The sequence below is a fragment of the Pseudoliparis swirei genome, chromosome 18, assembly GCF_029220125.1.
Source record: "Pseudoliparis swirei isolate HS2019 ecotype Mariana Trench chromosome 18, NWPU_hadal_v1, whole genome shotgun sequence".
In the NCBI taxonomy this organism is placed as follows: Eukaryota; Metazoa; Chordata; class Actinopteri; order Perciformes; family Liparidae; genus Pseudoliparis; species Pseudoliparis swirei.
Genome location: NC_079405.1, coordinates 24,691,160 through 24,704,495, shown reverse-complemented (window position 1 = coordinate 24,704,495; position 13,336 = coordinate 24,691,160). Strand labels below are relative to the sequence as shown.

At 49.5% G+C, this 13,336-nt stretch overlaps 1 protein-coding gene across 12 annotated transcripts in view; it reads right to left on the bottom strand.

Annotated features, from left to right (window-relative positions):
- foxp1b (forkhead box P1b) overlaps positions 1-13,336 on the bottom strand; it is a 171,511-nt gene that overhangs the window by 34,060 nt on the left and 124,115 nt on the right. For 10 of the 12 annotated variants that reach the window (XM_056438293.1, XM_056438292.1, XM_056438294.1 and 7 more), the window contains 2 exons: positions 1,094-1,231; positions 863-964 (listed from right to left, as the gene is read on the bottom strand). In XM_056438293.1, coding sequence (XP_056294268.1) covers positions 863-964; positions 1,094-1,231 — 240 coding nt within the window. Of the gene's footprint in view, positions 1-862; positions 965-1,093; positions 1,232-8,326; positions 8,408-13,336 lie in introns of those variants that run through there. The other 2 variants (XM_056438300.1, XM_056438299.1) reach the window with 2 other exon arrangements.

The following is a 13,336-nucleotide window of genomic DNA, read 5'->3' as shown; positions in this document are numbered from 1 at the left end:
CTCCAGACGGCGAACTCAACAAGGGGGGGCGAGAGGACGGAAAAAAAAGAAAAACAAAAGATTTATTTTTCTTCTTTTCTTCTTCACCGGATCGTCTTTGAACTGCTTCTGACCGCACAATAATAATTTGCTTTCTCCAGAGTGGCGCCTGCATCCTCTGGTCATTAACACGCATTAAGCTGCTGAAGATGAGCGAGCCCTGCTGCACTGGAGGGAGCGAGAAAGATATATAGAGAGGAAGAGAAGGAGAGGAAGAAATAGAAAGAGAGAGAGAGAAAACACAGGCAACAAAGCTGGGAGCGCTCTCTGCATGGATATCTCACAATTACATGCCTTCTCTTCCTCTGCCACTTCCATGTTAATTACCGAGAAAAGCCTTTCAGATTTATACGCTCCCCTGTTCCCGCCTTTCATTACGTCCGACCCGAGAGGCTCACAGGAGCGGTCATCCCCTTGTGTTGCGTAGGACACTTGTTTTTACTTGGGGGAAGAAGGAAAAAAACATAACATCTCGAACAATGGACTCGGGCTCGATAAAAAAAAATTGCGGCAGGGGGGAAGAGAAAAAAAAGAGGAGAAGAAACAAGAGATGCTGTATTCTTAGCACTGTATCAGTCAGTTGTTAGCATTTATCCAGCAGGTCTGACATGCTAATCAGAAGCATGAGTGCACTTGATTCCCTCCTCCTCCTCCTCCTCCTCCTCCTCCTCCTCCTCCTCCTCCCCACTCCCTCTCCTCTCAACTTTAACCACAGTCTGAAAGCAGATGGGGGTCGAGGGAGGGATCACACATGCCTTCCATGCTCTGTCTGGCCGACGGGGGTTTGGTAATGGCGGGCGGGGTTGGAGTGATGTCAGCCTACCTCTTTACTCGGCTTGCTGACTGCATGCTGCTGCGGCTGCTGCTGTAAAAGCTGGAGGTGGAGCTGTTCCTGCTGCTTCTTGTAAAACTCTTGGAGTTGCTGCTGCAGAAAAGACGCAGAAGGGGCGACACGTGAGTGAGAGTCTGTCGGTCGCAGTCACTTTTTTTCCGCCTTCGATCCTTTTCGGAGGAACGGAGAGCGAGTGAAAGGAGGCGGTGAGATGCACATTACCTGCTGTAACATGAGGGCCTGCTGCTGCTGGAGGAGAACCTGGAGCTGCTGAGGGCTCAGGACTTGCTGCTGAAGGATTTGCTGCATCTGCTGTGGCGTTATCACCTGAGGCGTCATCATAGCCACTGAAACTGGAACCTGCGGGGACACAAATTAAAACGGTCCATCAAATATGGGAGGGGGAAAAAAAAAGTGGATTTAGAAATTAGAGCGAAGGCTGATGACTAAGTAAGTGCTCGGCAAACAAATACACGGCGTCACAGGAATATGAAATGGCGTCGTTGACCGGATTAGTCTCACGTGTCATCTTGACGTGTCACGAGCTGCATTCCAACCCCTCGAACCGAGACGACACCTCGGCAGACTGAGGCGGGCTAAAGGACACGAGACGGGCGCGGCGCAAAGCCTCCGCCCCAACCTTCACCCTTCCATTACCCTCTCACAAACACACACACACACACCTGAGGAGGCGAACGGTTGCCTCAACAAAAAAACAAAAAAAGCGGCAACAAAAATAAATATTAACGCTGCCCGCTCATCGCACGCAGCGAGAAACACTTCGTCGGGAACGCCGTCGTCGCGAAGACGCGCCGTGGCCCCGAGGAGGAGGAGCTACGGTGGCGTACTAACTCCCAGTAGAAAGGTGCGAGTGCACGACTCCTCACAAACAAGTGATGTGTTGTGACTCTGACAGGGCGCCCCCTCCCCCCCCCCCCAACAGTTGTCAGGGCGCCTTAATTGCTCCGGCGGCGTCGGGCACTCGGGAGCGTGTCTGGATGCTGCCGCTCACCGCCGTGACGTGCGATGCCATTGAAAGCCCCTTCCCTGACTGAGAAGAGAGAGAGGGGGGGGGGGGGGGGCTCGATAGTCCCGCCTTTTTTCGCAGGTGTTAAGCAGCGGCGTCGACCGTGTACATCGAGTAATGTATGTGCATGTTTCAATGGGCTTGTGCACCTCTCAGGGCTGAAGTCAGCAGCTGACAGAGAGCGGAGAGTCCCGTCAGTGGAAGTCCGTCTCCACCAAGGTTACCCAAATTGTGTGGCCGCCTCGTAGCTAATGACACCCCCCCCCCCCAACACAAATGTTGTATGCGTTTTCTGAATGCGATTTTCGCCGCTCTGAGAAAGACCTTGCGTCCGCGGGGGGGGGGGGGGGGAGAGCCTTCTCTTGACGCGTGGCCCCGCACGCACGTCACCTTCTCCCGTCGCGTCGGAAAAGAAACGCAAACAAAACGAGAGCGAGGCGGCGCGATGAACAGCAGCTCGTACCGCTAAACAATTGCGGAGGAGGAGGAGGAGGAGGAGGGCGGTGTCGAATGGGACGGAGCAGCCTTGATCGACCTCTTCGTTACCGCGAGGGGAGAGAATGCAATATTAATTCCACCCCCGACGTATTACGTCTTAATATGCAGTTCATCTTGACTTTTGCACATGACTTGTCCCGTCATTTGCATAGCCCCGGCCTCCCGTTTCCTTAATTTCACAGTCATTATCCACTGGAGTCCTCCCCCCCTCCCCCTCTCCTTCTCTTTTTCTCTGGGCATCGCTAATTTTTGATGAACTATTTTGAAGGTCAACCGGGCGGCCCCCGTCTTGCTGACGTGCGGGCGCCGTACATGATGTGATATATAGTCCCCCGTCTAAACATGACATTTACCCCCCGCCCCCCATCCGCCCGAAGATAGATAAATAATAATGCTCCCCCCCCCCCTGTCCTCATCACCACCACCTTTTTTCTTTTTTGAAGCTTTGCTTTAACTGCGTGCATTAAAAATCTCCTCCATACTTGTCATGCTCTATTTTTTACTACCGCGTTAAAGCTGTAAATTTAGCCTTATTTTCAAAATCATAATCATTTTGTCATGCCACATTATATAGAGTGTGATGTGAGAGGGGGGGGATGGGGGCACGGGGGACGCAGCTCCACGTTAACACAGAAGGTTCTTCATGTTTTTATTTTTTAATAAACACACTTCAGTTCTCAACAGCCGCCACAATTTCATTACAAATTACGCAGAGATTTGCTTTTCAATTCGACCGAGTCTTAATTCTTGACACCTCGGGTGAATATCTCATCACGGCGTCGCACTTCGCCTTCGTCAGTGGCGTCTGGCTCACGGTGACTACAGCGAGAGCAGCCTCCTCTGTGCGAGAGGCCATTACGGACCCCCATTTTATTACCCATTACTACCGAGGTCATTAGCAGCGAGAGGGATTGTGTGCTTCTTAACCTATTGATCAATGTAACTACTACCATTTAATCCTGTGCTGAAGGAGTGAAAATCTGCCTAAGACTGGATCCTATTGGGAGGAAGGGGCGGGGCGGGGGTGGGGGGGGAGCACTTTAACTGAAACATATTGCCCTGGCCGCCGTATCATGCCCATTTCAACGCAAACACAGGACGCCAGTCGGCATTTAGAGCACACCCCATATGGTGCGCTGCCATATCTGCCGGATAACATCAAAATATATCTCCGTCTGAAGATAGTCCGAGAGAGAGAGAGGCTCGCACTGGGCTAATACCTGGAGGTATCCACCGGGCCTGGCTCTAATCTGTGTGAGAAATAAAAGAGGACATTCTGGGGATGCCAGGAATAGCTGACGTTTATGCATTACACCAAGGTGTGGTGCTCTCCAGGTGCCTCCCACACATAAGCATTCAGACGTTGGAACATTCTCACACAGCTGCGGAGTGGCTGGAGGAAATATGCTGTACTAGCACAGGCCTGCTGGAACAGTATAGACACACACACACACACTTAATACTGTGGCATGTTAACTGTCACAAGCACATAAAGGCATGTGCAGCCCATAACGTCACAAGAGCAGCTAAACTCGTTTTCCATACTACTAGAGTCCTGCATGTTCAGTATGAAGACGTGAGTAATGTACAAAAGATATACAAACATACAAATCACATGAGATTCATTTACACATTGGACCTTGTTTTTTTTCACTAAATATTCATTTTTGAAAAGGATATGGATCATTCCTATTCCTTCATTATCAATAATCTCTGCACCACACACACACACACAAGAGTTAATGAAGACACTCCCCCCTCTCCCCCCCCCTTCCTATCACATGTCAGAGGTCAATGCCCAGTGAGAAGGATGGAAGATAGCCCCGTTTCCCCGACGCTGAGGCAATTAAAAAAAGGAAAACAAAAATGAGGGGACAGGGAGGTAAATGTCAGCGAGACCGCGACGAGGTTCAGCGTGGCCGAAAATAAGAGAGAGAAAAATAAAGAACAAAAAAAGAGAGAAAATGAAGCATAGATTTATTAAATTTTCATCCGTGCTCCCTGGGGTCATCTGGTTTTGTAGGAGCATCAAATGGAATGGAGAAGTAAAAAAGAAGAAGAAAAAAGGCCCTGGAGAAATCAGAGTCTAGTCCGTTTGATGCTGTTGTTTTACTTTGGCCTGCAGTGGCACGAGGAAACGACTTCCCGTCCTGGCTGTGATCCCCTGCATGAAAACGGAGCCGAAAAAACAAGGATTTCACGGGCGGCTATTGTACTCGAGTGACAGGTGAACGTAATTAGTCGCCGACGCGACTGGAAAAGACTGTTTTTACGTATCACCCGGGCGGGTTGATCGAAATCTCTGGAGGTGGAGAGCATTTATTTCCCCTCTTAAAATAATAGAAAATAAATGAAATAGATTTAATACATCCATTCACACAGATAATCGTTTTGCCCTAATATTTAAAAAATAAAATCATCATTTTGTGTACACACACAGCAGCTCATTTCAGACCCTCCATTCCTCAGTCAGCCAAGAGAATAAAAGGAAATAAATAAATAAAGGGCAGGACAGAGCTACCCATCCCGACGCGTTGAGACCTCCATCGCTCCTTCCTCGTCAGCCACAATCAGGCCGTTTTAAAAATGTTTACAGCTCGCATAAACAGGATAATCACAGCCACATCTCGTCTCCGTTCACCTCACACTATGAATCGGGTGAAGGGGGGAGGGGGGGGCGTGTGAAATGAGGGGCTCAGATTATTTGAGCAACTGTAAAAACAACGGGTAAGATTGCATTTTAATTAACTTTTTTCTTTCTTTCGAATACAAACAGGTTTGTTTTTTTCTCCTTCCTTCGCCGGGGCTGGTCCCGGCGTCGGGTTCAAACAAACAAACTGAGCGGCAGCGAAGTGAGCGAGCTCTACGCCTCCCAACGTAAACGGCTGAGCTGCGAGCTCTGGACGCCGTTTCCCCACACAGGTTGGCAGCCACCGCTGCAGGTGACACACCGCTGGGGGGAGAGCGCCCCCCCCTCCACACACACACACACACGCACACTTCGGCTTTTAAATAAATAAATAAATCCATAACCACATATTTTCTTGGACAAATAGTATAATTATTATTACACGCAACATTAAAACAACCCTGACATTTCTAGAAGTGAGCCCGTTCCAAAATGCAGAATTAAAATATAATTCAGGTTCACAGAAAACCTCGTTTTCATTTTGCCGTGTGACTCAATGTCCCGTCACACACACACACATTTTTGAGTTTGACCTCTCGAGCCACACCTCCCAAGCACTTATCTCACAGCCAAAAGGCGTTTTGAGCTACCGTCCCCCCCCACACACACACACTCTTCCACCCCCCTCTTCTCACCTTTCCACCCCAAAACGCCTCACCATCACCGGCGGGTTGAATGGCGGCGTGCCCCCGTGAGCTGAAGGGTTGCTGGCTCCTCTCCCGTGGTTATGCAATGATGCACGTCGCTGTACCAGTCGGTCTGAGATTTAATTAAGATCACAGCCCCCCACCCCCCCCACACACCTAAAATCCCCTTTAAATTAAACTTCAGTTAAGGACAATGGCTGAGACATCCTCGTGCAGATTGTTTCTGTCCCCTCAACACACAAAACGCACAAAAAGAGCTAATCCTTGTTTCCATGACGGCGGACGAGAGACACTAATTGTGCCGCCTCTTAATGTTGTTGTGTTGTGTGACTCATATAAAAGTATTACAGCCTATTAACACAATTATATAGAACAAAGACACTCAGTGAGAGCAGCAGGTTTACAGCATCAACAAACAAACAACTTCACACACACCCCAAATGAACCAACCCCTTATTGTTCTCGGTGCACAGCAACGTCCTCTCACGTCATTTGTTGTGCAAACAAATATTACAAAAATACGTAGGCCGTGTCAGAGATGAGTGGTGACGAAGCCGTGAAACACTCCACTCCGTGTAATCTGGTTACGATCTGACCGTCTCGACCCTTTGAAACGTATCTCAAGTGTAGAGTTAATCTTACCCGAGAAACACTCACAAACTCGGCGCAGTAATGACCTCTGCCCCCGCCACCCCACCCAAAACAAAAAGAATGAATGAAAGCCTTTTTCTCTCTCGCTCTCTTTTTTTCTCTCCCAGTAAAAACACGCTTCAGTTGGGAAAGCCGGGGAATAACAGCAGAGAGCAGCTGGTGGCTCACGATATCACCGCTAAACTATTCCCCCGTCTCTCCGTCTTTGCCTGCCCCCCCCACCCCACAGTACAAAGCAGAGACCGTCCCTGTAAAGGCAAGCCCCGGCCAGCCCTGGAGGCTCTGCTGGCGGATAACCCCACCACCACCACCACCACCACCACCCCCACATCTCCTCCATGTGGCACAGGATAATATCTGGTTGCCTATGTCATGGTTTAGAAATGACAGCCCCTCTGCCTCGACAGGCCGCTGCACAAATAGCACCCCAGCCTGAAAGGGCTAATGCACTACTAATGAACAATAAATCAACTTTGATTACAAACTGTCAAGCCAATCAGCTCGCACTCCAGCTCCCCCCCCCCCCCAAAAACAACTGAGCGTCTCGGCACAGCTGCACCTCACGCCGCGCTGCGCGCTCTCCAGCCGCGTCGCGGTGACGCGAGGCGGCGGAATAACATTGCGCCCGGAAACGGGGGCGGTGGGTTGGGGGGGGGGGGGGTGAACATGAATCACACGAGAGTCCTTTCCGTATAGTTGAGTGTGTTACTCCAGGTTATTGGAGTGAAGACACTTGAAATCATTAGGCAGCAGAGTCGTTGGCTGTCTTTGGTGTCAGACCTCAAAGGCTGTCAAATCGGACTCACACTTGACAGCAGAGATCTTTTAAAAAAGCAGAAAAAAAGACCCCGACTCTTCTTCCCAACTACACACTTTTAAAAAAAAAGTGCCCACACACACACACACAAGCTCGTGCACACGCTCGAAACTTTTCCGGAAGATGTGACCGGTGACATTCGGAGTGACAGCGCGGCCCGGCGTGGGGCTCCGTGGATGCCGGTGTCACATAGAGAGAGAGCCGTGCCAGTCCGTGTTAATTCCCCGTGACACCGTGAGGAGCGTGAGGGTTATAGTCCAGGCCGGCGCGCGAGCGCGGAGCGACTCGCGAGAAGAAAAAACATCACAGAACACACAGCCGGCGAACAAACTAGAACGTGCAGCGAAAATAAAATATACATATAACGCTATGTATTCAATCTTCTCGACATGCTGTAGCTTGGAAATATTGGAAACAAACAAATAAATATACTGCTTTTGTGAAAAGATTTAAAAAAACAACAACAAGCGTGTGAAAGAGAAGCCAACCTGAGTCCCGTTTCTTCCAGAACTTTCCATACTTCACTCAGCGGACCGCGCAGCGCAGAACTCCCGCTGAACCGGTTCGCTCGCAAACTATAGCAGAGTAAACTGAACTAAATAAACAGACTGACAACTTGCTGCATCCGACTGACACGCGAGCGCGACTCACACAAACTGTTGCCCGAAGTAAAAAGAAAGAAAGAAGGAAAGAAGTGAAACGCGCCGTGAAGCCACCGGGCAGATAAACAAACAGGAGGCAGCTAATCCATACGGGGCTTGTTTTGAAGCGACGCGTCGCGCCTCTCGATAACATACGTACGCGAACACCTGCGTCCTCCTATCGGGACGAGCCGGTAGACCGGCGGCGAACTCCGCGGCGAAGCGAACCCAGGGATAATTACCGCTCTCGCCCAATTAAACTGCAGAAGATACAGAACATCAACGACGGAGGAGACAATTAAAAAAAAAAAGCTCTCCCGTTTCTCTTTTTCCCCGGTCAAATTAAATTGTCAAGTCCTCTTCTCTCTTTTTTTTTCACTCTCTTCGAAAGCATGCAGGCACACACACACACACACACACACACACACACATACACGGAAAAAGAAGAAAGAAAGAAATCACAGAAATCAATCATATTGACGAACCTGACAAACTCCATTTAGCTGGCAGGGTAAACAGAGTGCTGGGCCACGCGGTGTGGAGTGAAGCAGAGCGAGGAGCGCAGCGGCGAGGGAAAGAGAGAGAGAGAGAGGGGGAGAGAGGGGGAGCGAGAGAGAGAGAGAGAGAGACAAGCGGACTGGCAGGCGGGGAGGCTGCGAACAAGCGCTGCTGTGCTGTGGCATCTCCAACCTTCCTCGGGATACAGACAGATTGCACGCGCGCGCCTGCTCCCCGGCTGACAAGATACAAAACTACCCAATCAACCACGCCCTTCTCCACCAATCACAACCAGCCCTCTAAACATAATCAATTCAAACGGGGCCACACAATAGGGAGCCGCTGGGGCTGCAGGTGAACCCGCGCCTTTGTGTTGGGTGGGTGGGGGGCTTTCGAAAAGAACAACAAAAAGAGGAAAAGAAAAAAATAATATAAAAAGACACAGTTGACGGCTGTTAACCATTTGACCCCTGCCGGGGGACTCCGGGCCGCGCTATTGAAACAATGGGAGCCTAAAGAAAAGAGGCCCTTTAATTAAACAACAGATAAGTAAACACAGCTATCCAGCGGAAAGAAAGAATAACCCGGGCCCCGCTATCGGCCCCTTTATTGTTCTGCTAAATGGAATTGTTTACAGTGGTGGAACAAAGACACAACTCATTTCACATGCTGAAAACAACAAAAATGCACAACCAATTCAGACGCGTTGTACTTTCTTCCCCCCTCCACTCCATGTTCCTTATAAATTCCCCCAGCTAATATAATAAAATGATGTATCCAGGAACATTTGTTTTTTCACGTATTTTAATGCGCGCTCTTGAACTGTAGTTGCAGCGGCACGTTTGTGTTGCACAAAAGGTCGAGCACGGCGGCGTAAACTTAATCCAGAAATACAACGTGTCCACTTATCCTACAATTTGGCACAAAAAAACAGAAGTAAAAGCCCCTCACATTAACATTAACAGCTAACATTACAGCCGCTACGGAACCGGGCAATCCATCCGACTCCGTCCCCAATGAGAGCAATTAGCTGTCATAATATCATCACACTCTTTAACACCCTGTGTGCACTCAGTGAGGGGAAAAGACGGGGAGAGCAAAGACTCTCCCCCCTCGCTCTCTCTGCCACCTACTGGAGAACCTGATGAACTCACCCGGGGAGAAGGAGAGAGAGAGGGAGAGAGAGAGAGAGAGAAGAAAAGAAAAACCTGCCCTTCAATGTTGTATATGTATATATGCATTAGGGTCAATCTCCCCTCTATTTAAACAACTAGCACAGTTCCCTCTATAGTACATAAATACCTCCTTCTCTTTTTAGTAACAACAATAAAAAACAGGTCCTCCAACTTGTGCAACCCCACTCAACCGCGAGTCAGAGGAAAGCGATTAACGCCTCACTTTCTGGTTAATTATCATGACAATAAACACGGTCGTCATATCGACGGCGGTACCCCCCCCCCCCCCGCTCCCCCCTCACCCTTGGCCGAGGATGAAGGAATGTTGGCGGGACGCGTTCCAGTCCGCAAACACACACGAGCTGGTTAAAATAAACAAGCGTCTGCGTAACAAGCCGCCGCTCTCGTCTGCTAATAACTAACAATGAGCTGGGCTAAGCCGGCCCGACCTACACGCATTATTGACTGGGACACCTCGAGTGTCACAAGTGACGATTCCAATACATATCACGGTGAATAATAAAGTGGAAAAGAAGGCGCTTTTATTTTTCTATCGAACACCCTAAAGGAGGCTCACACACACACACACACACACACACGCACACACGTGCACGCACAAAGTGGTTTAGGCTACAGCCACACTCTTCTCCCCCGGCACTCTCCCTGGGGTGGCATGTCGGCGTATTCTCAATAAAACACCTTCTTAGCAGTAATAGGCCACTGTTCTCATTTCAACGCTCCCAACGGCCTCATGATAAATTTAGCAGACACACAGTTCAAGCTTCTCCTCTCACACACACACACACACACACACACACACACACACACACACACACACACACACACACACACACACACACACACACACACACACACGTCTTTTCTAATCCATTGCCCCGCACCATGTAAAATAATTACACATATGTGTCGATGCGATAAACACGCCGTATAGATTTCTTTCCCCTTCTTTTCTCTCCCTTCCTCACCCTCCTTATTGAGCACAGAGAAAACATCAATATCCTTGAGCCCCGCACCGGCGTTCCCTTGCGATAGTTTACAGAGAGTGCTGAGCGATTGTGCTCGTGACAGAGTGGGTGACATTATATTTCCTGCTCGAGTTAGAGTGAAAGTATGAGTTAATGTCTGGAGCCGCGCTCGGCTCCGGCTGAAGATAACGACCCGCCTCCGATTACGAAGCCTTTTCCGAAAAGCATCTAACGCGGCCGGTGAGTAAGCTGCACCGGCATGCCGACCCATGTCTTCAACCGCCGCCGCTGCTGCTACCAGAGAGAGAGAGAGGGAGAGAGAGAGAGGGAGAGAGAGAGAGAGGGAGAGAGACAAGTGGGGAGGTAGTGGAGGGAAATACAAATCTACAGTCATTCCTCCTTCTTGAGAGGCTCTGGTGACCTGCACCATTGTCATGAGAAAGCAAACACAGTCTGTTTCCCTGTGCGTGTGCAAAGTAAATCATTGTTTACTGATGGTGGGAGTCAGCAGGTGTGGGACCTATATAAATAACAGCTGCTCTATATAATATCGCCACGGAAACAAATACAACAAAAACCCCACCACCTTCCAGATCGGCCACAGCGCCGCGATGTGTGAGCTTTGTTTTGGGTTCTTGACCTCTCCGGTGCTCTGACACAGTCAAAGGAGACGTGATATCAAATGAGCCGTTTCTTCTTTTTCTTCTTCTTCTCCTCCTCCTCATTTTCTCCTCCTCCTCCTCCTCCTCTTCTTCTCCCTTTCCTCTTCTTCTTCTCCTCCTCATTTTCTTCTCCTTTTCCTCTTCTTCTCTTCCTCCTCATTTTCTTCTCCTCCTCTTCTTCTTCTCCTCCTCATTTTCTTCTCCTCCTCCTCCTCTTCTTCTTCTCCTCCTCCTCCTCCTTTTCCTCTTCTTCTTCTTCTCCTCCTCCTCCTCTTCTTCTTCTTCTCCTCCTCCTCCTCCTTTTCCTCTTCTTCTTCTCCTCCTCCTCCTCCTTTTCCTCTTCTTCTTCTTCTCCTCCTCCTCATTTTCTTCTCATCCTCCTCTTCTTCTTCTTCTTCTTCTCTTCCTCCTCCTCTTCTTCTTCTTCTTTTTATTTTTTACTCCGAGCTACAGCAAAAGTTCAGACTTGGCACAGTTCAGAAAGAAGCTACATTAGAGTTCGGTGACCCACTCGTTAAAAAATGACATCATACAAATAAACTGAATTGAATTGAATACACCGTAGACACAGCGACAGAGAGCAACTCAGGGTTAAGCGTCTTGCTCAAGGACCCATCGACTAGGGTGGGGATTGAACCGGCGGCAAGCCCCTGATTAGAAGACGCACCTGCTAACCGCTGACACACAGTCGCCCCGAAAAATCGCTGCCTTTAAAGCGCTGCCTTTAAATCGCTGCCTTTAAAGCGCCCTACATTCACTCCATGTACACGTTGTCAATCAGCGCTTGTCCGCCGGTCCCGTTTTTTTTCCCCAGCGCTAACCAATGAAGTCCTTCGGGAACATTCCCGAGTACCAGAGACTCGCGTGACAACTAAAACGAGGCTGAATTCAATCGTAATGTTACTTTAACTTTCTGCAGATTGGGCGTAACAGGGATGCTTTGCAGCACACGTGAAACACAACTCCAAAACGATTGTCCTCACGTTAGCTGAAGGCCCTTTCCCCCCCCCCGTCTCTGGATCCCTCTCTGCCTCCCGCTCTGTCTGAGCGACACAACATTTCTCTTTCCTACTCCTAACAAATAGTGAGGAAAAAAAAAAAGGAGAGAGGAAGAATCGCAGAGCTGTCAGAAAGTTGCACGATGGAGAAAAACACAAAACACAAAAAAAGGGGCGTGTGAATCACTCCGAACACACGCTCGACATCGAGATACAGCGCCGGAGGATGACACAAAGACGCAACACATCTCGTGTGTGTGTGTGTGTGTGTGTGTCTGGGTGGATGAGGGGCTCGCTGCTCGAAGGGAAACATCAGGCCGCAAACGGCAAAAAAAGACGGTGCCCCCCCCCCCCCCCCCCCCCCGAAAATGTTAAGTGGCTCCCGGCGCTGTGACTGGAGTCAATTCGACATTCATCGTCTCGACTGGGAGAAGGAACGTAACGCAGCAGCTCAGCTCCCCCCCCCCTCTACCCCTCCCCACCCACCCAGTTTCTGCTTGGCTGCGCGAAATTGGGACAGATGACTTCACTCTGACAGGATTATCCCCAAACCTGGTCCTAATCTATACCGTACACATGATAGATTCTTACAACATGACAAGGAAAACAAGCAGCAAAAGAGACGTCCCCCGGTCCCGGGGTTCTTCGCCGCTGATCAGTCCTGACAGATTGTATCACCTCAAAGCGACGGGCGCGCGTCAAGAAATGAGATTTCATTACAGCATCACCTTGAGACTTTTTTTGCACAAACACAAAGAGATGAACTCCTCCCGGGGACCAGCGCAGGCGGCTGATGAATTAGGGGGATTTTATTAATTTTTTTACGTTGGAGACACTTTGCGAGACGTTAAAAAAAAAGGTGGGGAGCTATTCCTGAACGATATTCCCTGAAATATTGATGGCAACAGCGCGTCCCGGAGGCAAAGGAGCAAATACGATGTCAACCGAGAGCATATTCAGGGGAGGATAACACGTCTCTGAAGAGGAATTGACATTTGTATCCTCTCCACCAAGAGGAAGGAGAGTGATACAACTTTCATGTGTACTAAGCACACTGACATTGATGCTACAGCCGAGTTAGCTACTCTCAACGACAGGGAGCGGAGGGAAACAGCTGGCCTGGCCCCGACCAACGGTACCAAAAGCCATCAACCGACTCCTCTGTACGCTCACTAA